A 12,467-nucleotide genomic window follows, 5' to 3' on the forward strand; every position below is an offset into this window, starting at 1 on the left:
TTGGATGAGTTGGAATAAAACACTCTCCAGTAGAGAGGGTTGAAAAATCACACTATGCAGTCCCATTTGGACCTCGACCATGTGTCTAAGTTGAATGTCAGGGGCTCCTTGTTTGCCATGAAAACAGGTTTAAAAGATCATTGACAGTACAGCTGATGCACATGTTTCAGCCCCACTTGAGCCCACTGAGGGCTATTAGGCACAGACAGAAAATGTAGAAACTCTGCTTATTCCAAATGAGATTATTAAGTTAGATTTGTTGGGTAAAACTTGGGACAAGGTGAAAATATGGTTGGTAAATGGATTTCATTAGGAACTTTTGTTTTCAGAACAGCAGATAGTTGTTTTCGACTCCAGTAATGAGAAAATTTGAAGAAGCAGGATGGATTTTTTTTCTCTAATCTCAAATTAAGTACTTTCTAACAGTGATTGTGACTTTTTTTTCTCCAAAAAATCCATTCATTCCAAAATTGAATGTTAAATAAAAAACACAATTTTGTACTAATCAGACTTGTTATACACATGTTTGTTTGATAATCTACTAATATAACTTCCAGACAGGCATCCAGCATTTTCAGATGGTCAGAAATGGCATACCCCACATACCTATCATGACAAGTTCCTTTAATAAGTACCAGAACCAAATATAGGAAGACAGTATTTTTTAATATAATGCATACAATCAAAAATGATAAAAATATTTGTTTTGCTTGACTTATAGGTATCTTCTGTACCTACAAATTAAGAGGGATATTTTCCATGGACGCCTTTTATGCTCCTTTGCTGATGCTGCTTTCCTGGGTGCTTGTATAGTTCAAGGTAAGTACAATCTCTTGTGTAATGTTATTATGCTTCATGATATTGCCTTCCAGTTTATAACTTGGTACATTAGATAACATTCAATTGCATGTACCGTATATACTCGAGTATAGGCCGACCCGAATATAAGCTGAGGCACCTAATTTTGCCACAAAAAAACTGGAAAAACATATTGACTCGAGTATAAGCCTAGGGTGGGAAATGCAGCAGCTACCGGTAAATTTCTAAAATAAAAATAGATACTGCAATACAGATGTAAGCCCACCTGGAATAACGGCCAAAGTAACTTGAGAAGACTTTGACAATTGTTTTATGTGATCAGATGTGTGGGCTCTGAACATATCCCAAACTAGCAATGATGTTTTTTTCTTTAAGGCTGCTTCTGGTCGACCGTTCCAAATTCCTTACAGCCATTTTTTTGTTATGTCTTCATCCATCCAGCCTTTAATATGTGTGCTGTCAGGAAAGGCTGGCTGGGGACAGTGGTCCGTCACCTGTCTGTGCGCGCTTGCGGGTGCCTGGGCGTGTCCGCACTGGTGCGCGCTTTCGCGTGCGCGCGCGCACACGGTTACCGGCGCCAGGCGGGCTATTTAAACCCAGTTCTCCCTTCAGATCTTGCTGCTTGATCTACAGCGTTCCTGAGACTATTACCTGAATCTGATCTGTTTGTGTATTGACCCGGCCTGACCTGTGACCTTCCCTGCCTTCTGCCTGCCTCTGACCCCCGACTCTTCTGCGTGCCTGCCCCTGAGTGATCCACCTGTTCCTGTTGGTCTCCTGCTGTCTACTGGTTCCTGTCTGCTGCCACTGGGGCCTGCTTGTCCAGCTACAGTTCCTGAAGTCAGCCTGATCCATCCTCCGGCTGTTGATCCTGCCAGGCACTCGTGCTACCTTTGACTCCCGTGCCTCCTATCAACACCATCAGGGGCCGTGAGTCGGGGACACAAGAGAGGTCTCCTTCTGCATTCCAGGCTCACCACTAGGTATGTGACATGCGCGCACTGTAACTCGTGGTGGGAATTTGACCTTTTTAGGCAAGGTCTTTCTTTTAAAAATGACAGCCTGCAGCTGAATTCCATTATCCAAACATGACAGAACAACTATGAAATGTTTTCTTTTTTCATTTCTTGTGGTTCTGAGAAAAATAGTTTTGTCTCGCAAACTTGCTACAGTTCTGTTGCTTGGAAGATCAAAGGTCATAGGTGTTTCATCCATATTTCCAATATCTCTCAGGTCATAGTTATGGATCCTTCTTTGTTTTATGATGAATGAAATCACTTTTTCATCAAGGTCTTTTGGCAACTTCTGTGAAATCTTTGTTCTTTGCCGCAAACATAAGGCAAACCTATTCATGAAGCGGGTACAGCAACCTGCTGACGCACCAAAATTTTCAATGCCTGGTGCTTTTCATTTGTCATCTTTAGCCATTTAAAGGGCACATAAGCAAATTCTCATGCATGTTACGCAGTAACCATTTTGACGTCACTCCATAACCAATTTATGCAATTCAGTCTCTAGAGCCCCATATGAAGTCGTTAACCACTTGCTTACTGGGCACTTAAACCCCCCTCAGTCCCAGACCAATTTTCAGCTTTCAGCGCTGATGCACTTTGAATGACAATTGCGCGGTCATACAACACTGTACCCAAATGAAATTTTTATCATTTTTTTCCCACAAATAGAGCTTTCTTTTGGTGGTATTTAGTTACAGCTCGGAGTTTTATTTTTTGCTAAACAAACAAAAAAAGATGCAAAAAAAAAAAAAAAAAAATCATGTTTTAATAGTTTGTTATAAAATTTTGCAAACGGGTCATTTTTCTCCTTCATTGAAGTGCGCTGATTAGGCGGCACTGATGGGCTGCATTGGTGGGCACTGATGGGCTGCATTGGTGGGCACTGATGGGCTGCATTGGTGGGCACTGATGGGCTGCATTGGTGGGCACTGATAGGCTGCACTGGTGGGCACTGATAGGCATAGTTAAGGCGGCACTAATAGGCACAGATAAGGCGGCACCGATGGGCACAGATAAGGCGGCACTGATGGGCAAAGATGGGCACAGATAAGATGGCACGGATGGGTGGCACCGATAAGTGACACGGATGGGTGGCACGGATGGGCACTGATAGGTACCACAGATAGATGGGACTGATGGGCACTGATAGGTGGCACTGATAGGTGGCTCTGATAGGTGGCACTGCTGGGCACTGATGGGCGGCACTGCTGGGCACTGATGGGCGGCACTGCTGGGCACTGATGGGCGGCACTGGGGTGCAGCACCTTTGAGGCAGATTTTGGGTGGCACTGTGGGTGGCACTGCTGGGTGGCACTGTGGGTGGCACTGTGGGCACTGCTGGGTGGCACTGTGGGCACTGCTGGGTGGCACTGTGGGCACTATGGGCACTGCTGGGTGGCACTGACAGGGGGGCACTTACTTTATTTCAGGATGGCACTGCGGGTGGCAGGTGGGCACTGGCAGGGGGCAGGTGTCCGCTTAAATTGCTGGCCGTGATCGGGACTGATGTCCCGAACACGGCCGCCGGCGATCGGCTTTTTTTTTTTCTCCTCGCGCTGTCAGCGCGAGGAGGAATACTAGCCGATTACCGGCTCCGTTTTATCACATGATCAGCTGTCATTGGCTGACAGCTGATCACGTGATAAGGGGTCGGGATCGACCCCTTACACGGATCAGTGATCAGGCGAGTCTCACGGACTCGCCGATCACAGAGCGCGCCGCGCGCGCCCCTCAGGGGGCGCGCAGGCCGCTCGTATCCGGGACGACGTCAATAGACGTAGTCCCGGAAATGTGGGTCCGCGCTGTTGCCGTCATTTTGCAATAGCGCGGTACCCAAGTGGTTAAAGCACGTCTAGCTTTTTTTGCCTTTGGAATCTTTTCCAAGTCAGCTTTCATTTTCCGCCACTCCCTCACTTGTTTTTCATCAACACAAAATTCCCCACTTGCAATACTGTTATTGCTTTCTTCTGCTCTTGACACAACCTTAAGTTTGAAACCAGCTTCGTATGACCTGCGTTTTTCTTTTGGTCCAGGATTAGAAGTATTGGGAACCATTTGTAACAGGATAAAAAAAAAGACTTGTATAGTTTGAGGCCTAAACTTTAAAAGTACAAACCTTAGCTCAATCAGCAACCAAGCTGAAACACAAGAGATAAAATCCTTCAAAACTGGATTCCTCCTCATCATCTGTATGTCCAAACAGAGCTTCTGCATTGGCTGGTGTGAGGTTATCAGCATAGACAATGTCATCATCACTGAGTTAGCAGTCATCACCATCACTGCTGTCGTTCTCATACAAAGCGCTGTCTTCACTGCGTTTTTATTTTGGTCCAGAATTAGAAGTATTGAGATCCATTTCTAACAGGATAAAAAAAAGACTTGTATAGTTTGAGGCCTAATGCAGGCTGATGATATTACAGTATGTGATGACATGACTGTTTGCATAGAGCAACCAGTACATTCTACCAGTGCCCATGAAATGCAGGCTGCCAGTTCCCATCATATACAGCCTATCAGTGCCCATTAAAATACAGCCTGCCAGTGCCCATCAAATACAGCCTTTCAGTGCCCATCACATACACCCTATCAGTGCCCATTAAAACAGTACAACCTGCCAGTACCCGTTAAAAAAAATACAGCCTGCCAGTGTCCATTATAAAAAAATACAGCCTACCAGTGCCCATTAAAAGAATACAGCGTGCCAATGCCCATTAAAAGAATACAGCCTGCCAGTACCCATTAAAAGAATACAGTCTGCCAGTGCCCATTAAAAAAATACAGCCTGCCAGTGCCCATTAAAAAAATACAGCCTGCCAGTGCCCATTAAAAGAATACAGCGTGCCAGTGCCCATTAAAAGAATACAGCGTGCCAGTGCCCATTAAAAGAATACAGCGTGCCAGTGCCCATTAAAAGAATACAGAGTGCCAGTGCCTATTAAAAGAAACAGCCTGCCAGTGCCCATTCAAAGAATACAGCCTGCCAGTGCCAATTAAAAGAATACAGCCTGCCAGCCTACCTGTTCCTGGTAATGAGATGTCCTGCTGTGTCAGATCGGATCGCCAGTGTCAGAACGGAATCGCTGTGCAGCCGCGGTAACGATGTCTCGCCTCCTATGACACACGGCACAATGATTCCTAGCACTGGATCACTGTGCCGTCAATCACAAGAGGAAGTCTAGGAGGCTGGGCATCGTGGAACGGCTGCACACAGGGACACAGCATGGGAGGGAGGGGAAATTCACAGGGGCACCGGGCCGATTCATGAGCTTCACCCATTCGGACAGCCCGCCTCTTTTTTTCGCTTCCATTTCAGACATTTTTTTATTCAGGTGAACTTCACTCAAGTATAAGCCAAGGGTGGGGGTTTCAGCCTAAAAAATGGGCTGAAAAACTCGGTTTATACTTGAGTATATATAGTATTAAAAAGTTGTCTCAAAGTACTGGACTTGTTTTTTTTTCTTTGTAGTATGCTAAAGGAGGCTGAAACCTCATACACACTATCATATTTTCTGCTGATTTTAATCTTCAGATTTACCAAAACCATGTAGTGCAAAGGCCTGCCTGATTGCATACAAATTGAAACTCCTAAGGTTTGACTTCATATTATATGGTTTGGTAAATCTGAAGGAAAAAATCAGCAGAAAATCTGATAGTGTGTATGGGGCTTTAGAAATGGCAGTTGAATGTGTGACACTGATGGGATGGAAGTAATGGGTGAATTAAAAATAAAGCAGGTAAAATAAGTATTCAACACATCACCAACTTTCTAGGTAAATATATTTCTAAAGGTGCTTTTGACATGAATTTATCACCACATGTCGATAACAACCCATGCAATCCATACATAGAAAGAAACCAAAAGAAATAAGTTCAGAAATTAGGTTATGTGTAATAAAATGGAATAACACAGGGAAAAAGTATTGAACACAATAACTGAAATGTATTTTATACTTTGTATTCTTTGTTGGTAATGACAGCTTCAAGATGCCTCCTGTATAGTGAAGATTCAGTGGGCCCCTTCTATGAACTCAGATATTTAGTTCTTTCTATATTTTTCTATTGGATGCAAGTCATTCTAGGCTAGGATTGGCTGGGCCATTCTTTTTTTTTTTCTCCAAAAAAAAGTTTTTATTGAGCATAAGAAATAAAACATACATGTTCTAGAGCAAAATAAGTACGTAAGGACTGCAGATATTAACGTACAAGGAGTCAATGCATTGTACACCACATTTCACATAGTGATATGCCTCTTAGATTTACATTGAAATAAAGCATTACTAGACATCATAAGGTACTGCCGTACAATCATCATTATGGGATCTTTAAATTGCTTTGTAGGTATTTTGTAATTTGCTAGAATATTTGGTCCAAAGCCAGGTCCACCAGGGCTAAACCCGGTACATCTAGCCAGGCGGTCCACAATTTGTCAAATTTCCCTTTTTTGCCCCTGTGTTGATAGATAAGCTTCTCTATTCAGATGGTCTCACCCATTTGAGTAATCCATTCTTGCATTGTGGGAGGTTCTGTAGATTTCCAGTGCCTCTGAATCATTTTACTGGCCTGAAAGAGAGCCCTAGCAATAGCCTGTCTAGGAATGTCCTTTACTGGGAGAATGTTTAGAATACCTAGTAAGCAATGTTTAGAGTCCTCTGGAATCTGGACCTGGAAGACCCTATTAAGAGTATCAATAAACTTCTTCCAATAAAAATGTAGCTTTAGACATCTCCATAAAAGGTGTATCAAATCCCCATAATTCCTACAGCATCTAGTACAGGTGGAATCTGATCTCACTCCCATGCGGGCCAATCTAGCCGGTGTATAATGTACTCTCAAGATTATATATAACTGTGACAGGTGCTCAGCCACATTCAATGAGCACTGGGGAACAGCCTGCAGGGCTTCCTCCCATTGCTCTTCCTCAAAAGCCCGAACATCTTGCTCCCATTGAGATGCCACCTTGATAGGCGAGTCCTGGAGGAAGAGATTGAGTAGCATAGCATAACCGCATGCTATAAACCCATTGTACGTGGTGACCTTAAACAGGTGGTTAAAGATAAGAGTAGGTTCCAAAGACCATTGATCTTGGCTGGGCCATTCTAGCTGCTTTATTTTCTTTCTTTTAAACCAATTAAGAGCTTCCTGTCTTTGAGTTTGGGATCATTGTTTTGCTGAATTGTCCACCCTCATTTCATCTTCATCATCCAGGTGGATAGCAGCAGATTGTTATCAACAATGTCTTGGTACATTTTTCCATTCATCCTTCTTTCAATGATATGAAGTTTGCCAGTACCGTATGCTGAAAAACAGCCCCACACCATAACATTCCCACCTCCAAATTTCACTGTCGGTGTGGTATGATGTTTTTGGGGTGTTTTGCAGTGACATTTGACCTCCAAACATTGTGTGTATTATGGCATCCAAAGAGTTTGATTTTGGCCCCATATGACCATATTATATTCTCTCAGTATTTCACATGCCTCTCTAAATGTTGTGCAGCAAACTTTAAACAAGCTACACCATGCTTTTACTTCAGCAATGGAGTCTTGCGAGGTAAATGTGCATACAGGCCATGGCGGTTGAATGCATTACTTATTGTTTTCTTTAAAACAATTGTACCTAATAATTCTGGGTCTTTCTGAAGCTCTCCACAAGTGGTCCTTGGCTCTTGGCCAACTCTTCTGATAATTACTTTCACTCTGTCAGAATGCTTGCGAGGAGCACCTGGTTGTGGCCGGTTTATAGTGAAATTATGTTCCTTCTACTTCTGGATTATGGCCCCAACAGTGCTCAGTGGAACATTCAGAAGTTTAGAAATCCTTCTCTAACCAATGGCATTAGTATGTTTTGCAACAATGAGGTTGCAAAGGTCTTGAGAGAGCTACTTGCTTTTACCCATCAAGAGATGTTTCTTGTGTGATGAGACACCTCTTTATAGGCCATGAGTTGTGACTGAACCAGCTGATATTAGATTGCATTGATAAGGGGCAGGATTGCTTTCTAATTACTAATAGATTTCAGCTGGTGTCATGGCTTTCCATGCTTTTTTTTTTTTTGCACCTCCCATCCTTCATGTTTTTAATTGTTGTCAATAACACCTTTAGAAATATATTTACTTAGAAAAATGGTGACAAGTTCAATACTTATTTTACTGACTGTATCTCTCTTTACAATCCTACGTAGTTTTCGATCTATTATACACTGCAGGCACTTTTATATCTTTAATGGCTTTTTAAAGTTTTTGTAGGCAACTAGAATAATTTATACTGGAGATGAGGTAGATAAGGGAAATGGAGTGTTGGGTTTTATGATCTGATCTGGATAAGCGTAACGAGCAGCCTGGAGCAAATTGTAGCTAGTATGAGAGGAAACCTACTGTTCAAGTGTGTGATAGTCTCCTTTAAGTATCTATGTCTTTATATTGAAATATAAAGAATATTCCTTCATATACCAAGGTATTACAAAAAGTAAAAAAAGATTAATAAAATCTATAGGGCTGTTCCATTACAAAACGCAAGGGATAAATATGGGGAAGCATATCTTGATCTCTGTGGTTTCCAGCTGCAGAATGAATTTAACTCATAGGGTGGTAACTTGCAAAGAGTCTCAGAGATTCCCACACTCCAGTTTCCTTGGTTTGATCCATGATTTGATTGGTTAAGTTAGTATTGCTTCAAAGTATTGCAACATTGTAACAAGTACTGACACACAAACTTCTCACAATGCTCCTGTTTTGAGAGGTAGGTTCGATATTTTTAGTCTCCTTTCGAAACATACCACCTCCGATGTTGCGGACAGGCTGCATATAATGTAGCAGGGAACATTGTTTGCAACCCTCTCACAATGGGGATACCAGCCATTATGCTTAGTGTGCCAAACGGTTGACTTTCAGCTGGTTTGGTTAACAATTCTATTGTGTATTTAGGGGATAAGGAAATATAGAAGGTGAACTGTATCGCCTGTGGTTCTAGTCCAGTGATATGTCCAGATCCAAGCACTTTCTAGCCTATGTCATCTACTGCCTGCAGTAATTAATATTATAACCTGTGTCAGAAATAGAATCATGTAAGAAATGATTACAATCTTTCCATAAGCCTTGTAATAACTGATTGTTACCTTTACAGCTGAGATCGGTGATTATGATCCTGACGAACATCCTGATAATTACATCTGTGACTTTAAGATATTCCCTAAGCAGTCACAAAAGCTGGAAAGGAAAATTGTTGAGATCCATAAAAGTGAACTTAGGTATGTTATAAATTACTGAGTGTCAACAATTGTTCGAGCTTAAATTTAGCCAATTCCATTATATTCAGTTTGCATATTTAATACTCATGTGTGCTCTTTTAAAGCAATCTTCTGCTCATAATTGATATTTGTATTGCACTAGTTTCCTCTCCATTCTTACATTTTCAGTCTTTTTAAAGTCTCTGTACACATAGGCTTAGGCATCAGGAATCCCACACAGAGGTCCTAGGTGTGACCTTTCCACCAGGGAGTTTTAGCCTTCCACCTGCAGCAGAAAGAGTTTCACTTCTGCTACTCTGTTCTATCCTTAAAGTGGTTGTAAACCCTTGCATATACCCAGTGAGGGGACTATACCCAGGTGATACGCAGAGATGAAACACATCCTTCTACATAAGTTGTGTCTGCCTATTTGCAGTCTTCACTTCTCTACATCCTTTCAAAGTCCTGAATTTATAGGCTTGTCTGAGAGTTCAGAAAAAATGGGACAGAGAGCTGAAGTTAAACTCTGCAGAGGCGAGGAGAGCTCTCAGAGCTGATTGGAGGGAAGAGACCCCCCCCCCCATCAGCTCTTTATGTACTGACGCCGCCTCCTGAAACTCCCCATCTTAGCACCTCTGTAGTTCAGAAGGCCGGCTCTGTGAAATGTGTGACACAGCAGTGCCTGCTCACAGGGTATAGTGAATACGTGTCAGAGAGTTCAGAGAAGTAAATGTGTGGGCATCTTCACAAAGTAAATTTACAAACTTTAAAGTGATTCTAAAGCCTTTAAAGAGAAGTATGGACAAACTTACCTATGTGAATGCTGCATCTGTCCCCCACCGCCTCTTCACTGAGAAACGAGACACCAAAAATCGACAATGGCCCAGTTCTCTCACCTCCCCGAGCGGAGAGCTGCTGACTGTCAATTGGCAGCTCTCCTGCTCTGCTCCTCACTGCTCATTGGAGCGCTGAGCTTTGGAGGGGCGGGGAGCGGCCGTCTTAGTAGCTCACTAAGTGGCTGAGACTGCCATCAGTCCAGGCACCTGGTGGATTCAGACTTCCTAAGTCAGGATGATGCGGTGCCTAGACTGAACTTAGTGACGTCAGCAGAGAGTGGAATTCAGACCGCGATCTGCTGAAAACGGGTCACAGGAGTGCAAACCAAGTTGCACTCCTGTGACCCATAGAAGAAGCCCAACCAAACGAGCTTAGGCTGGACTTCTTTAAGGTTTTTCACTCCTATGCATTAAGATAAAAAAAACCTGTGCCGCAGCTGCCCTCAGGCTCCCCTTTTTTTCTTACATGAGCCCAATCCCATCTGGTGATGTGCACGATATTGGGCAGATTGATAGCAACGGGAGCCATTGGCTCTGGTTATATAAGATTATTCTGATTAATAGGAGACGGTTAGAAATAATTAAAATACAATGTGGAAATGAATATATGATTTTACATTTTGACTAACGATAAGCTTTAATATAAAATCTCTTTTTGGAGCAGCAACAAGTTGGGGGTTGTGGGAACTTTGGATATATTATTTTTGTATTGCAGGGAAAAATAAGTGTCATCTGAGTGGGTAAGTACTAATAGAGCCTTCGACCTACCCTGAACGCAGCATGCGTCCAGGATCGCTATTTCTGCTGAGTTTCTGGCAACACACAAACAGCTGCAGCTAATGTGACCTGTAGCATAGAGGGTTACAAACGTCCATGCACCATCTATTACTTTTATCTCCATGGTGAAGTTCTCTGTACTTTTTGTGAGACTATCATTTACCAGTGTTTGTTTTTTTAGAGTTGTTCTTTAAATTCCTGTAGACAATAGGAAGTTTGAAGATAAATGCTTTGGCATGTCACCTCACTGCACTGTACATCATCAATCACATACAACTAGACAAGATGAGTGAGAAATAACAAATGGGATTTATTAGACACTGTCACTGTGTGTAATGGACATCATTGTGTAAAGTGACAGCTAAAGAGATATAAAGACTGGAGCTTGCTTCCTTTCAATAAAGGCTAATAGGCATATTACATTCTAAAAATTATTTTCTCTCTGCAAATCATAACAGTAACAAAACATGAAAATTGTCCGGTGTGTAACAAGGACAGTAATGCTAGATAACAGTATTATGGATGCTGAAGCTAAAACCTTTTTTTACACTTAGATGGAATAGGGGAAAACTACTGTCAGTATTTTTTTTTTTTGCCATCTGTATTTCATGGGGAGATTTTTCTTCACTTCCTCTCCTGTAGACTCAACAGGAAGTGTGAGGCTATGAGGAAAATCCCCTCCTATAAAGTTGTCACAGGAAGATGTGGAAGGTTTCCCCTCTATTCTTGTTCACATATTAATGCAGCTCTGTAATAATCAAAGTGATAATAAAGTCTTTTTTTTTTTTTTATAACAAACATGTTCTACTTACCTGCTCTGTGCAGTGGATTTGCACAGAGCAGCAGGGATCCTCCTCTTCTGGGGTCTCTTGCCAGCTCGCTTGGCCCCTTCCTCCTTCCGGGTGCCCCCACAGCAAGCAGCTTGCTATGGGGGTATCCGAGCCAAGCCGCTGCTCTGTGTGTCCATTCAGACAGGGTGTGCCCCAGCCCCTCTCTATCTCCTCATTGGCTCACTGATTTTGATTGACAGCAAGCCAATGGCACCCGCTGTGTCTCAGCCAATTAGGAGGGAGGGTCCTAGACAGCCAAGTCGCTCGTGCAACATCACTGGATCGAGATGGGGCTCAGGTCGGGGGGGGGGGGGGGTGATCTGCTGCACACAGAAGGTTTTTTTATCTTAATGTATAGAATGCATTAAAATATAAAACCTTCTGCCATTAGAACCACTTTAATGCATGATAAAATTTACTTTTTAAATGCAAGCAGTGTAAGTAAATGAAGTTGACCTAGTATCTGCCACAGACAGCTGAACTTAGAGAGGGGGAAGGAGAAACCGCACAAGGAGCCATCAAAACGTTCTGCAATGTGAGGAGCCATATTGATACGAGGAGAGAGCAGAGTGAGAGAGAGATTAGCTTGTCTTCTGTCATCTTGTAGTCACAAGGTGGGGGTTGGGAAATGAACCTGTAAGTACAAGTTAAACTGCAATAGAGAAAGTTTAGGTACCCTCCTCTGTTAGCAGGGCTGTCCCATGTGGCAAAGCTGTGTAAATATGAGGACTGCATGGACATAAAGACAAATCCCTTCCCAGTTAAACTGCTCTCATATATGTAATTAGCTATTTGCCTGGAGTTAAACCGTAATGGGTTCAAGAACAATGGATGAGCTATCATTGGCAACCATCAAGCAATCCAACTAGGCCAAAGTCCACTCAGTTTACCCTAATCTGAATTTTCTACAATCCAGTGCAGCCAAACTCAAGCGAGCAAACCATACATTAGGTTCACTGGTAGTGTTC

At 42.6% G+C, this 12,467-nt stretch overlaps 1 protein-coding gene across 2 annotated transcripts in view; it reads left to right on the plus strand.

Moving 5' to 3' along the window:
- Positions 1-12,467, plus strand: part of FRMD3 (FERM domain containing 3) — a 300,454-nt gene that overhangs the window by 230,817 nt on the left and 57,170 nt on the right. For both annotated transcript variants that reach the window (XM_077474871.1, XM_077474872.1), the window contains 2 exons: positions 722-819; positions 8,954-9,077. In XM_077474871.1, the coding sequence (XP_077330997.1) occupies positions 722-819; positions 8,954-9,077 (222 nt within the window). The remainder of the gene's footprint in view (positions 1-721; positions 820-8,953; positions 9,078-12,467) is intronic.

This window comes from Lithobates pipiens, unplaced genomic scaffold, assembly GCF_037356315.1.
Source record: "Lithobates pipiens isolate NorthernLeopardFrog02 unplaced genomic scaffold, aLitPip1_a1.2 Scaffold_13, whole genome shotgun sequence".
Classification (NCBI taxonomy): domain Eukaryota; kingdom Metazoa; phylum Chordata; class Amphibia; order Anura; family Ranidae; genus Lithobates; species Lithobates pipiens.